The 13,788-nt window shown below is 34.2% G+C and overlaps 1 protein-coding gene across 9 annotated transcripts in view; it reads right to left on the bottom strand.

Moving 5' to 3' along the window:
- Positions 1 to 13,788, bottom strand: part of GRIK2 (glutamate ionotropic receptor kainate type subunit 2) — a 677,547-nt gene that overhangs the window by 102,620 nt on the left and 561,139 nt on the right. Inside the window, exon 15 of one of the 9 annotated variants that reach the window (XM_055259913.2) lies at positions 1 to 5,382. The exons of the other annotated variants lie outside the window; for them this stretch is intronic. Within the exon in view, the coding sequence (XP_055115888.1) occupies positions 5,347 to 5,382 (36 nt within the window). The 3' untranslated portion in view covers positions 1 to 5,346. The remainder of the gene's footprint in view (positions 5,383 to 13,788) is intronic. 9 annotated transcript variants of the gene reach the window in all.

The raw sequence follows: 13,788 nt of genomic DNA, 5'->3' as shown, positions 1-13,788 counted from the left end.
GAAAAACAGGGAACTAAATTGTATTCGATAGCTTTTATGAGCAGGCATTGAAAAAATAAGGTTTACAAATTTTATCTAAACCAATATGCAAAACAGCACTATACACCTGGTACTTTATCCAGTTTTACAGGAGGACACCTAAGATGCACAGCAGTTAAGCAAATGTCCTGAGATCAAAAAATGAATAATGAAGTATAGTAAATTCTTATAATTTTACGTTGCCTTGGTGTTCATTTTGAATACAAGTTTAACTTTCTTATAGCAGAAGCAGGGTTTGGTCACCCTTGACTCAGTTTCCAGTTCTACACCACACCCAAATGCCTCAATCCAGAGGCCCCAGATAAGAGCTTAGATGCATCTCTCCAGCTTAGCAGACCAGGTTGTCCATTTTCCGGCTACTTCCTTTAAAAAAACTATTCAGGTATTTTCCCGCAAACTTAACGTAATCCACACCCTATGCCCTTATGTATCCTGCTAATTGCCATATGTTCTCTCTCTCTCTATGCCTGACTCTACATTTCTGCCTTGCATGACCTGGAGACAGAGAACTGTCCTCCTGACTCATTGTGTTCTCCCTGCCTAGGATCCATAAGTAAAAAGTCTTTGAGCTTGTTTCTTACTGTGGTGGTGTATCAAATTTGCACCTTCCATACAAAGAACTACAGCTTCCCCTGGCCAGAATTTCCCTGGGATGCCAGGAAGAACACAAAGTCAGGATCCCAGTGCTGCAGCAATGGTTAGGCAGGCACAAACTGAACATGGATCAAACAAGAGCCACAAGGGCATCTTCCAATATAAACACCTTTCCTGTGTGAGAGACCCCCTGGTCAAAGGTTTGAGAACTAGACATTAGGCTGTCTAGCAGGTAAAAGTAGTATCCCACAAAAGTCACACTGTAAACACCCATGTCTAGTTCTCCTTCATTTCCCAATAGGACAGGGTTGCTAATAGGTCTGGTACTGAAACCCCAATAGCTAGAGGCTCTTAAAACACAAGGAAAATCTGCTTCTAACTGGGATCAGAGGACCTTCACAAACCTCCTCTCCAGTGAAACACTCACAATTGATAAAAATAATATAATAATATACATATATATCATATACAAAATCATGTACCTAATTATACATATAAAATATGTGTTAGCATTGTTTTATTATATATCATGTACCTATAACCTTATATATGATGTTATATGTATAATCATATATACGTATATATCATACATTAATTAAACATAATTATATATATATTATATGTCAACATTTAAAGTCTCCAGAGATTGTTCTAAGATATACGGCAAATTATATGTATTTTTTTTTTCAAGAAACACTAAATCTCAGTAACAATAGCAAGTGTCTATGTAATTTGAACCTTAACTCGTACCCTCCTTCCCATTCCTAACTCCAGAGCAGTGGTGCATATTTTGCCCAAGAAGAGAGCCAGGTAATAAGAACTGAGAACTCTGAAGTTCTGCCCAAAAGAGCTAACTTTATTTAGAAAAGAATGTAGGCAAGTTCGAGTTGAAGGGTACTCTCTGAAATAATGGAAATTTTATTGGTAAGCAATTAAGTGGAGACTGCTATCTCCATGATGTATTGTTGGGTTTGCAGCATATATAATGATGTATGGTTGGGTTTGAAGCACATATACATATAATATGTACAAAAATTAGAGCATAAAATGGATAAGAGGAAATAGAGCTTTCTAGGATTGTTTCTATACTAAACTAAACAAGTGGCTGGGCGTGGTGGCTCATGCCTATAATCCCAGCACTTTGGGAGGCCGAGGCAGGTGAATCACAAAGTCAGGAGATCAAGATCATCCTAGCTAACACAGTGAAATCCCATCTCTACTAAAAATACAAAAAAAAAAAAAACAAAGAAAGAAAGAAAAAGAAGAAGAAAAAAAAAAGAAAGGAAAAGAAAAATCATCTGGGTGTTGTGGCAGGCACCTGTAGTCTCAGCTACTCGGGAGACTGAGGCAGGAGAATGGCATGAACCCAGGAGGCAGAGCTTGCAGTGGGCTGAGATGGCACCACTGCACTCAAGCCTGGGCGATAGAGCTAGACTCCATCTCAAAAAAAAAAAAAATCCTAAATAAGTATAAATATGAAATAGATTCTTATAAATTAAGATATATAATTCCTAAATCAACCACAAGGAAAATAACAAAAAATACAAAGAAAAATCATTAAATTAAAATGTTACACAAGAAACTATTCTCTTAATGCAAAAGTGGTAAAGGAGAGAGGACAAAAGAGACATAAGAGATTTTTCAGAATAAGACATACAAGCAGCTAAAAGACATGACAAAAATGTTCAACATCACTAATTATCAGAGAAATGCAAATTAAAACCACAATTAAATACCATCGTACACCAGACAGAATGGCTATTATTAAAACCTCAAATAATAACACATGTTATAGCACATTTAGAGAAAAGTGAATGCTTATACACTGTTGGTGAGAATGCAAATTAGCATAACTTCTGTGGAAAACAGTATAGAGGTTACTCAAAGAACTAAAAATAGAACAGTTATATAATCCAACAGTCACATTACTGGGTATATACCCAAAGGAAAAGAATTCACTATATCAAAAAGACACCTGAACTTACATGTTTGTCACAGCACTATTCACTATAGTAAAGTTGTGGAATAAACCTAAGTGTCCATCAACTGATGATTGGATAAAGAAAATTATATATATATATATGTATGTATATATCTATAATTCTTATATATAAAATTCTTATAGATTGTATAATTCTTATTGATATATATATCTATAAGAAAATTACACATATATATATACACACACATATATACACACATACAAACACACATACACCCCATGTAACACTACTTAGCCATAAAAAAGAATGAAATCATGTGTTTTGCAACAACATAAAGCAGGAGATCATCATCTTAAGTGAAATAATTCAGAAACAGAAAGTCAAATACCTCATATTCTCATTTAAAAGTAGGAATTAACAATGGGTACACATGGACATAGAGAGGGTAATAATAGACACCAGAGCTATAAAAGTGTAGGAGGTTGGGAAGGGAGTGAGGATTGAAAATGACCTATTGTGTACAATGTTCACTATTGGGGCGATGAGCACATTAAAACCGAGACTTCACCACTACACAATATACCCATGAAACAAAACTGCACTTGTACCCCTGAAATCTTTAAAAATAAATTTAAAAATCGCAAGTTCATGGATCAAAAGACATAACATCGTTAAGGTAACAATATTTTCCAAATAGATATAAAATTAATATCTAATGTGGCTTTTTGCAGAAATTGGTCAGTTATCCCAAAATTCTGATAGAAATGAGGACTAAGTCATAAGTTTTTTGCTTAGGCCAAAGGGTAAAAACAAAGAATTAATAACAGAAAGAAATAGACTTATGGAAATTTAAAATGCATTAGTAATTTAAAGATAAAAGAACAAATCATACTGACATAAGGACATATTATTAGATGAATAAAAATACATGACATAATAAAACTTATGGGATGAAGTTAAAGCAGTGCTTAGAGAGAAATTTATAAATGTAAATGATTATATTTAAAAAGAAAAATGACCTCATATCAATGACCTAACCTTCAACATAGAGCAGTGGAAAAAGGAGAGTAAAGTATACCCGAATAAAGCAGAAGGAAGAAAATAAGAAAAATTAGAATGAAAACTAATGAAGCAACAACTTGAAAAAGAGAATCAAAGAAACACAAAGCCAAGTCTGAAAAGATCAACAATACTGACAAACTTTTAGCAAGAATAACAAAATTATCAGTATCAGAAATGAAAGTAAGATGATTGCCTACAATCTAACAGAAATAAAAAGATTAAAAGGGAATAGTATGTATAGCTGTGTGGCAACAAATTAGACAATATAGATGAAATGGAAAAATTCCTTAAAAAACACAAACTACCAAATCTGACTGTAAAAGAAATGGAGAGAGAGAGAGAGAGAGAGAGAGACAGAGAGAGAAGGCCTTGCTCTGTTGCTCAGGCTAGGACTCTTGGTGCGTGGGAGCATTCCACCATGCCTGTCTTTTTTTTTTTTTTTTTTTTTAGATATGGGAACTCACCTCACTTTGTTGCCTATGGTAGCTTTGAACTCCTGGACTCAAGCAAACTTCCTGCTTTGGCCTCCCAAAGTGTTAGGATTACAGACATGAGCCACTGTGCCCAGCCTGGATATATAATTTTTAACACTTCCTAGAGATAAAAGCTTAGGACCAAATGGCTTTTCTGGTGAAATCTGTCAAACATTTAAAGCAAAATTAATACCATTTCTTCATAAATTATTCCAAAAATCAAAAGAGGCAGGGACACTTTCCAACTCACTCCATGAGGCCAGTGTCAACCTGATATCAAAACCAAAAAAAAAAAAAATCGCAAGAAAAACAAACTACATACCAATATATCTTATGAATATAGATGCAAAATGTATCACCAAAATACCAGCACACTGACTCCAGCATCACAGAAAAATAATTATACACCAAGACCAAGTGGGATTTAATTAAATAATGTGAGGTTGTTTTAAAGTGCACAAACAAATAAATGTAATGTATTTTATCAGTAAAATAAAGGAAAAATCAGAGGACCATGTCAGTAAACTCAGAAAAAGCACTGACAAATTCAGTACCTCTGGAGTGATTAAAAAGCACTGAAACAATCAGTGAAGGAAGGGAATGCCTTCAACATTGTCTAGGGCAGCTGTGAAAAATCCACACCTAATGTAATAATGGTGTAAGACAAAATGTTTCCCCCCAATGTTAGGAGCAAGATAACAGTGTACACCTTTGTCATTTACATTCAACATTATACTGTAATTCTCATATTGCCAGGCCATAAAGGCAAGAAAAAAAACACAAAGGCATCCAGATTGGAAAGAAAACCTTGAACTATCTCTCTTTGCAGTTGACAGGATCTTGTATATAGGAAATCCAGATGTATCTACTAACACTGTGAGAATTAATAGAAGAGTTCTAACCCATTGTAGTATATAAAATCATTATAAAAAATCACTTATATTTCTATCTATAAAATTGAACTATCAGAAAATGAAATTATAAAACTTGTATTTATAATAATATTGAAAAGGATACAATACAGAGGGATATATTATTTAAAGAAGTGCAAGATCTAATAATAAAAGTGAAAACACATTGAAAGAAATTAAAGAAGACATAAATAATTTGAAAAACATCTCATGTGCATGGATCAAAAGACTTAATATTGTTAAGATAACAATACTTTCCAAATAGATATAAAATTAATAACTCATGTGGCTTTTTGCAGAAATTTGTCAGTTATCCCAAAATTCTTATAGACGCAGGGAACTTGACATGGTCAAAAAAATCTTGAAATAAAAAAGGAAATTGATGATCTTCCTAATTTCCAAACTACAGTAAGCAATACTATGTGGCATGTAGATATGGATAGACATACAGATTAATTGAAAAGAATTAAAAGTTCAGAAATAAACCCTTACATTATGGTCGTTTCTTGTTTTACTAGAGTACCAAAACAATTCAACCAAGAAAAGAATAATCTTCAGCACACTGTGTTGGGACACTTTGATATCTACATACAAAGGGATGGAATTGTGTTTGTCCTTCACATCATACACAAAAATTAAATCAAAATGAATTGTAAACCCAAATATAAAAGTTAAAACTATAAAACTCTTAGAAAAAAATACAGTAGTAACTCTTTAGGACCTTGGGTTGGGAAAAGTCTCCTTTGATACAACATCAAAAGCAAGGATCCAAAGAATAAATAATTATAATAAATGTCATTAATATTAAAAGCTTTTGTATATCAAAGGACACAATGAACAAAGTAAAATGACAACCCAAGAATGGAAAAATAACTTTTGCAAATCATATTTCTGATGAGGGATTTCTATCTGTAAAATGTAAAAATACTCTTACAATTCAATAATAAAAAGACAACCCAATTTAAAAATGAGCAAAGGATCTGAACAGACATTTCTCCAAAGATATACAAATGGTGAATGAGCACATAAAAGATGCTTAACCACATTAGCTATCAGGGAAGTACAAATCAAAGCCATGAGGAGATAGCACTTTCTCACACTAGGATGGCTATAATCATAAAGACAGAAAATAGTATGTGTTGGTGAGGATGTGAAGAAACTGGAGCCCTTGTGCACTGCTAAAGGCAATGTAAAACTGTGCAGCCATTTAGAAAGTAGTTTGGTTTTCCTCAAATGGTTAAACATAGATTTACCATGTGACCCATGAATTCTGCTTCTAGATATAGACCCAAGAAAAATGAAAATATACGTCTACCCCAAAACTTGTACATTAATACTTATAGCAGTATTATTTATAATATCCAAAAAGTGGAAGCAATTCAAATGTCCATCCTCTGATAAACAAATAAAATTTGGTATATCAATGTAGTACAATATTATTCTGCAAAAAGAAGAATAAAATTTTGATACACACTGAAACACAGATGAAAGTTCAGTTAAAGCCAAAGAGCATTTATTCTATAGTACTGTTTACATTAAATGTTCAGACTAAGAAATTTTATAGTCAGAAGAAGATTAGTGGTTTATTAGGTATGGTGGAGAGTGGACGTTTTAAGCAAATGGGGAATGATTGTTAATGAGTACATGCTTTCTTTTCAAAATGTTGAAAATGTTCTAAAAATTATTGTGGTGACACTTTGGGAGGCCAAGACAAGTGGATCACGAAGTCAGGAGATCGAGACCATCCTGGCTAACATGGTGAAACCCCGTCTCTACTAAAAATAAAAAAAACTAGCCGGGCATGGTGGCGGGCGCCTGTAGTCCCAGCTACTCGGGAGGCTGAGGCAGGAGAATGGCGTGAACCCGGGAGGTGGAGCTTGCAGTGAGCCCATATTGCACCACTGCACTCCAGCCTGAGGGACCCAGCAAGACTCCGCCTCAAAAAAAAAAGTATTATGGTGATTATGTAGTTCTGAATATACTAAAAATTCTTGAACTTTTTACTTTAAACAGGTGAATTACATGGTATATAAATTACATCTTAATAGAGCTTTTATTTAAAAAAAAATAAACAAAACTTGGAACTATAATTCAACTCTGCAATTGCACACTTGGGCTTTGGTTACAAAGACAGAAAAGCTAATCTTCACACAAAACCTGTACATGGATATTCATAGCAGCTTTGCTCAAAATAGCCAAAACCTCAAAACATCCCAGATGTACTTCAACCAGTAAATGCTTAAACAAACTGTGGTAAAACCATACCATTAAAGGTTACTCAGCAGTAAAAAGGAACAAACTATTGATTCTCGTAACAACCTGGATGAACCTCCAGAGAATTAAGCTAAGTGGAAAAAGCTAATACCAAAAGGTTACATACTGGATGGTTCCATCATAGAGGATGACCCATTTATGTGACATTCTTGAAGTGACAAAATTGCTGAAATGGAGAACAGATTAGGAACTGTCAAGAGCTAACGAAGGGCATGTGGGAGAAAAAAGGTTATGACTGTTGAAGGAAAAAATGATGTGTTTGTGATGATAGAAATGTTATGTGTCTTTTCGCTAACAATGCCAACACCCTTGTGATCAGGTACTATTGCTTTTCATGATATTACACTGAGGGACTCTTAAAGACTATATATTAGTTCCTTCTCCTGCTGCTATGAAGAAATACCCGAGACTCGGTGTAAAGAAAAAGAGGTTTAATGGACTCACAGTTCCACTTGGCTGGGGAGGCTTCACAATCATGGTGGAAGACAAAAGAGGAGCAAAACACGTCTAACATGGCAGCAGGCAAGAAAGTGTGTGCAGGGGAACTACTCTTTATAAAATCATCAGATCGCATGAGATTTATTCGTTATCACCAGAACAGCATGGGAAAAATCTGCCCACATGATTCAATTACTTGCCACTGGTTCCCTCCCATGACACGTGGGGATTACGGGAGCTACAATTCAAGATGAGATTTAGGTGGGAACACAGTTAAACCATATTAGTCTACATGGAATGTCTCTGTATTATTTCTTACAACTGCATATGAACCTACACTTAAAGCAAAAATATTTAATCAAACATGCATATATTGAATCCTCAATTTAAACCCATTTGTGAATTATACCAAAAGCCATTCCATTTACTTCAACAATTGATTTTACGATTGGCAGTGTCTAGAAAGTGGAAACAGATAATTGAAAGATGAATTCCATCAGATTTGACACAGGACTAAATGTTAGTTTCTCAACTCTCTTAAATACCTTGTACCCATCATGTTAAAGAAAAATAGATAGAAAATACAGGATTCCTTCACACTTCATGGGTTATAATGACTGCAGTTTAGATGATACTTTCACATATATGCAAATACAACATTTTAAAGCATTAAAGATTATGTATTTCCAGTTTTAAAAGGTGTTTGGATGACTGTACTCAACGATTTCTCTACTAACATCATAGTAAAATATATTAATATGGTAAGACACGCCAAATGACGATTCACAACAGAAAATTAGAACTGACACACAACTTCTTGCTGAAGTCGAAATAAATGTCCTTAACTACAATGATGCTTAAACTTCATTAAAAATAAAATCTATGGCCCGCCCTTGCTTGAAATCAAATGCTACTACCATGTTGAAAGGTATTAGGCATACCATTGTTTCTTTGTCTACACTATGTCACCTATAAGTTCTCTATGATCCAGTATACTTAGCAGTTATCTTTCACCTTTGTAGATACTAATTTTGAATCCAGTGGAATGTGTTTCCTGGCTCCCACTACTGTCAGTACTTGTATTCTGTGTTAATTTACAGGCTACAAAAAAATAAAGAAAAAATTTAAAAAAAGAAAAAAATGAAAAAAAATAGAGGCTACAACTGATAGGAAATAACTGGGCAAGTAGTGGGCAGGGAAGACTGTCCTATTCCAGAGGCAGGTGGGAGTAGTCTTCGTTTATCATGAAAATGTGGGGAAGATAAGAGAAGCCCTAAAAGGGGCGCTGCTTCATCATTCAGAGTATCAGAAAGTAAGGTCCTGAGGGTGAGAGTCCATTCTAGGCCGGGCGCGGTGGCTCAAGCCTGTAATCCCAGCACTTTGGGAGGCCGAGGCGGGCAGATCACGAGGTCAGGAGATCAAGACCATCCTGGCTAACACGATGAAACCCCGTCTCTACTAAAAATACAAAAAATTAGCCGAGCGTGTTGGCGTGAGCCTGTAGTCCCAGCTACTCGGGAAGCTGAGGCAGGAGAATGGCGTGAACCCGGGAGGCGGAGCTTGCAGTGAGCCGAGATTGCGCCACTGCACTCCAGCCTGGGCGACAGAGCAAGACTCCGTCTCAAAAAAAAAAAAAAAAAAAAAGAGTCCGTTCTATCTCAGGCCCGAAGAGCCATGTTAAAACACAAAACAACAATTTTGGATCCTGAGAATTGATAACTGGACTACAAAGTTTGCATGCAGGCCTGCTTTCAAGTTTTAGTAGAGAGAGAGGTTTATTCATGTGGCCTCTGGTCAACCACAAATCCCAATCAAATTCCTCTCACCAAAGATTGAGATAAACATAAAGCTGTAAAAATTGGTCCAAAAAAACAAGAAAAGGAGTATTATCTTGATAACTTAAAGGGAGAAGGGATTTTAGAAAATGATTTATTACCAGCAACAACAACAAAATGGAAACACACTTTGTAGTCCCAATGTGATACAAGCCTATAAGACTTTTTGAAACAGGTAAAAAAAACTTACAAAACAGGCTGATTTTCTTAAAATCAGGAGATTAAAATGAGAAATAAAAAATGATAAAGTTATTTAATAAATAGAGGTAATAAAACCAATGTCAGATCTCACTAATTTCTCATTCTCTCTTTTCTGTTCTGTTCCTGAAGATGAAATCAGCACGATTGAGACAGATAACATTTTTAAAAAGATGAAGACATTGTGGTGATTCCTCAAGCATCTAGAACCAGAAATACCATTTGACCCAGCAATCCCATTACTAGATATACACCCAAAGGATTATAAATAATTCTGCACGTATAAAGACACATGTACACGTATGTTTATTGCAGCACTATTCACAATAGCAAAGACTTGGAACCAACCCAAATACCCATCAATGATACACTGGATAAAGAAAATGTGGCACATATACACCATGAAATGCTGTGCAGCCATAAAAAAAAGGATGAGTTTATGTCCTTTGCAGGGACGTAGATGAAGATAGAAACCATCATTCTCAGCAAACTAACACAGGAACAGAAAACCAAACACCACATGTTCTCACTTATAACTGGGAGTTGAACAATGAGAACACGTGGACACAGGGAGGGGAACATCACACACTGGGGCCAGTTGGGGGATGAGGGAGTAGGGGAGGGATAGCATTAGGAGAAATACGTAATGTAGATGACAGTTTGATGGGTGCAGCACACCACCGTGTATACCTATGTAACAAACCTGCACATCTGCACATGTATTCCAGAACTTAAAAGTATAACATCAACAAAAAAGATAATCAAAGAGGAGTTTCTAGAACTGACAAGAAACCTGAGTGTGTAAATTAAAAGATTTGATAAATTTCTATTATAATCAAATCTAGGCATTTAACATGGTTATAAGGCTACACTTAAAAAACCTATGGAGGCAAAAGAAAAGTGTTGGTACCCACAAAAAAAAATCACAAAAACACAACAATAACAACAAAAGCTCTCTTATTCTCCCTTTCCATCACAGATAGCCAAAAAAAAAATGATGAGACAAGATAGAACATATGCATTATTTTTATTGTAAAGTTAAATTGTTGATAATTTATTAATCAATGGGTGTGTATATTTGAATTAATAAAATAAGTAATTATTTTAAGTGGTGGGTTTATATTTTCAGAATACAACTTTAAACAGTGGGTGTGCTACAACTGGAGGAAATTACACATTTGATGGATACTCAAGTAACTGCCATGTCAAAATTCTGTAAACGTGCCCAGGTGCAGATTAAATTTGCCCTGAGTTTGCCTCATATTGGCAACTTGATATCTTTTTATTTACTTTGTTTAATAAATATATGAAATTTGATTGTTTTTTTTTCTTGTTTTGCTTTAAAACCTTTTTTAAGCCAGGCACAGTAGCTCATCCCTGTAATCCCAACGCTTTGGGAGGCTGAGGCAGCAGGATCACTTTAGCCTACGAGTTCAGGCCTAGTCTGGGCAACGTAGTGGGACCCTGTCTCTATTTAATTAAAACAATAAAAAAACCTTTTAACATTTTATTCTGGGTCTGAAAAATCTGCTTGCATATATATTGTATCATATATATGCGTGTATGTGTATATATATAACTATATATATTAAACTATATTATATATAACTATATATAAATATAAATATAAATATATTGTGTATAACTATATATAACTAAAACTATATATATAACTATATATATGTGTGTGTGTATATATATATATATATATATTAGTTAAGGAACTGACCACATGTTAAAATGACACTGATGGTTAACACTGGCTCTGATTTAGATGTAAAATATAGTAACTTCTGGCTTATGTCATTTACTTGATAAACGGAAGAGACTTTAAAAAAAAAAAGACAGTTCTAAGATTCTTCAAATCATTTTCTGTTTTAAAGACACAGGAATAAGGACATAATAAATATAATTACTCAGTATTCATGCTCCTACCCAATCATTCTATCACCACCGCCATATAAAACTTAACTCAGTTTTCCTGTTTGTTCTTGTATTTAAAAATAATGTATTTATAAAACTTCTCTAAAAAGTCAATTTAAAGGTAATAGGAATAATTTCCAAACAAACAAACTGAAAAATAAAATAAGTATAAATTCACTGAGATTAGAGGCCATTTTTTAAAAATAAACATTTGTCAAATATTCCAAGGTTTCTACATTTTGGTAAATGTTAACACAGACTTCTTCATTCCAATATGAAGACTGCCAAGCACTCATCAGACCTAATAGGTATTACCTTAAATAATTATTAATAAAAATAACATTCTCCTAGTTGGGGTTAAGCATGTCTGACAAATATCAAAGGATAAAGTATGGATGTAGGTGCACAGGATTATAGGAAAAGTCATTTAACACACCTACTAATGTCTGAAAGATTACTTTCTGAACATGTGTATTGAAATATAACATTTGGGATCATGATACGGACCTCTCATGTCTAATTAATGCCTTTGTTATATTAAGAGGCAGGCTTTCAGTATCCAACACATTTTTATCCAAAATTATATGCATGTTTTAACAAAGCAAACAGAAGGAAATAAAACTGACATATTTAAATAAGTGTTTCTCTTATATCACATTTTCTCAGCTTTGCTACAACATAATTATTAATGAGCTGAATGCCATTAACATGAATCTATGTACTTATATTGCTCCTTAAAAAATACTTGTTTTATAGGTTAAGAAACTTAATGCAGACTGCATACAATTTTTTAAACCAAATTAAAACAATGACGTTCCAACATTTAAGTTTGTAAGATTAAAGTTTATTTGTTACAAACATATTAAAATGTTTAATTCCTGTTATGATCAAAATAATTCAAAATAAAATAATGATAATATTTCCCTTATGAAAAATTCTCAGTACTCTATAATTCACACTAAAAATGAGAATAGGAAGAAGAATCACCCGGTTACATATTGTTAGTATTAAAAATTACTTCAGTGTCTCTAAAGGGTGTTGTATCAAGTGATTAAAGCTTGATTAAACTTTAGGCTGCTTCTTCTGGGCTCTAAGCCCCTGACCTCACTTTTCTTAGAGCATATCTTTCAAAAATTATAATTGTAAATTATTTCTTTGCCTCTTTTGGAATGTAAATCTTTTTAAAAGTTTCTTGCTAATATTACAAGGTAGCAAGGTCTTGCTCAAGGTCCTAGGAGTCCCTTTTGAACTGTAATCATCTAGGAAGCTAGTGTCCCTGTGTAACATTCTCTGTAGGAGGGTAGAAATTTAACTTCAGTAGGTACCTTGCTCCAAGTTGTAGAACTATCTCCTGTCATGAAGATATCAGAAAGTTTGTTTTCCATTGGGTAGGACCGACTAGCAAAAATAAATGGTTTACAATGCCACTCTGCCTCCATCCGCCTCCCCAACTTTTAAACACCCTCCAGTCCTTTGCGCAGTAGAATTGAGTTCAGACTGAATTCTGGCATCTCCTCTTTACTGCAACAATCGTTTTGCCTGTGTTAACTTGTTCTGGTGCAGTCATGGCTTTGATGAAGACACTGTCATATTCCTTTAATTCAATGATTAGATAGTTTGTTACTTATGTATTTACAAATAAGCATTATTCATAATAGCAAGTTAAAAATCAAAATGTTTCTTTTCTTTTTTTTCGACAGCAGTCCAAGACTAAGTGCAGTGGGGTGAATACGACTCACTGCAACCTTAACCTCCCAGGCTTAAATGATCCTCCCACCTCAGCCTCCTGTATAGTTGGAACTACAGTCATGTGCCACCACACCCTGGCTAATGTTTTTATTTTTTATAAAAATGGGGGTTGTTGCCCAGGCTTAGAAAATCTTCTGAAGTTATGTTTATAGCATTGCCCCAATTTCATTATAGATATAGGTGTGTGTGTGTATGCACACACATACATATTATACATATATCAGAAGATGTGTGTGCATGTTTGTGTTCTCATTAATTATTGTCTTATTTCTATTTTCTTCACTTTCTAAATTTTTCTTAACATACTAACTTTAGTAATCTCAAAACACCTAATGTTATACAAATTATG

The sequence above is a fragment of the Symphalangus syndactylus genome, chromosome 2 (genome assembly GCF_028878055.3).
Source record: "Symphalangus syndactylus isolate Jambi chromosome 2, NHGRI_mSymSyn1-v2.1_pri, whole genome shotgun sequence".
Taxonomy (NCBI): domain Eukaryota; kingdom Metazoa; phylum Chordata; class Mammalia; order Primates; family Hylobatidae; genus Symphalangus; species Symphalangus syndactylus.
The sequence above is the reverse complement of the archived record's forward strand: the minus strand, read 5'-3'. Positions and strand labels throughout refer to the sequence as shown.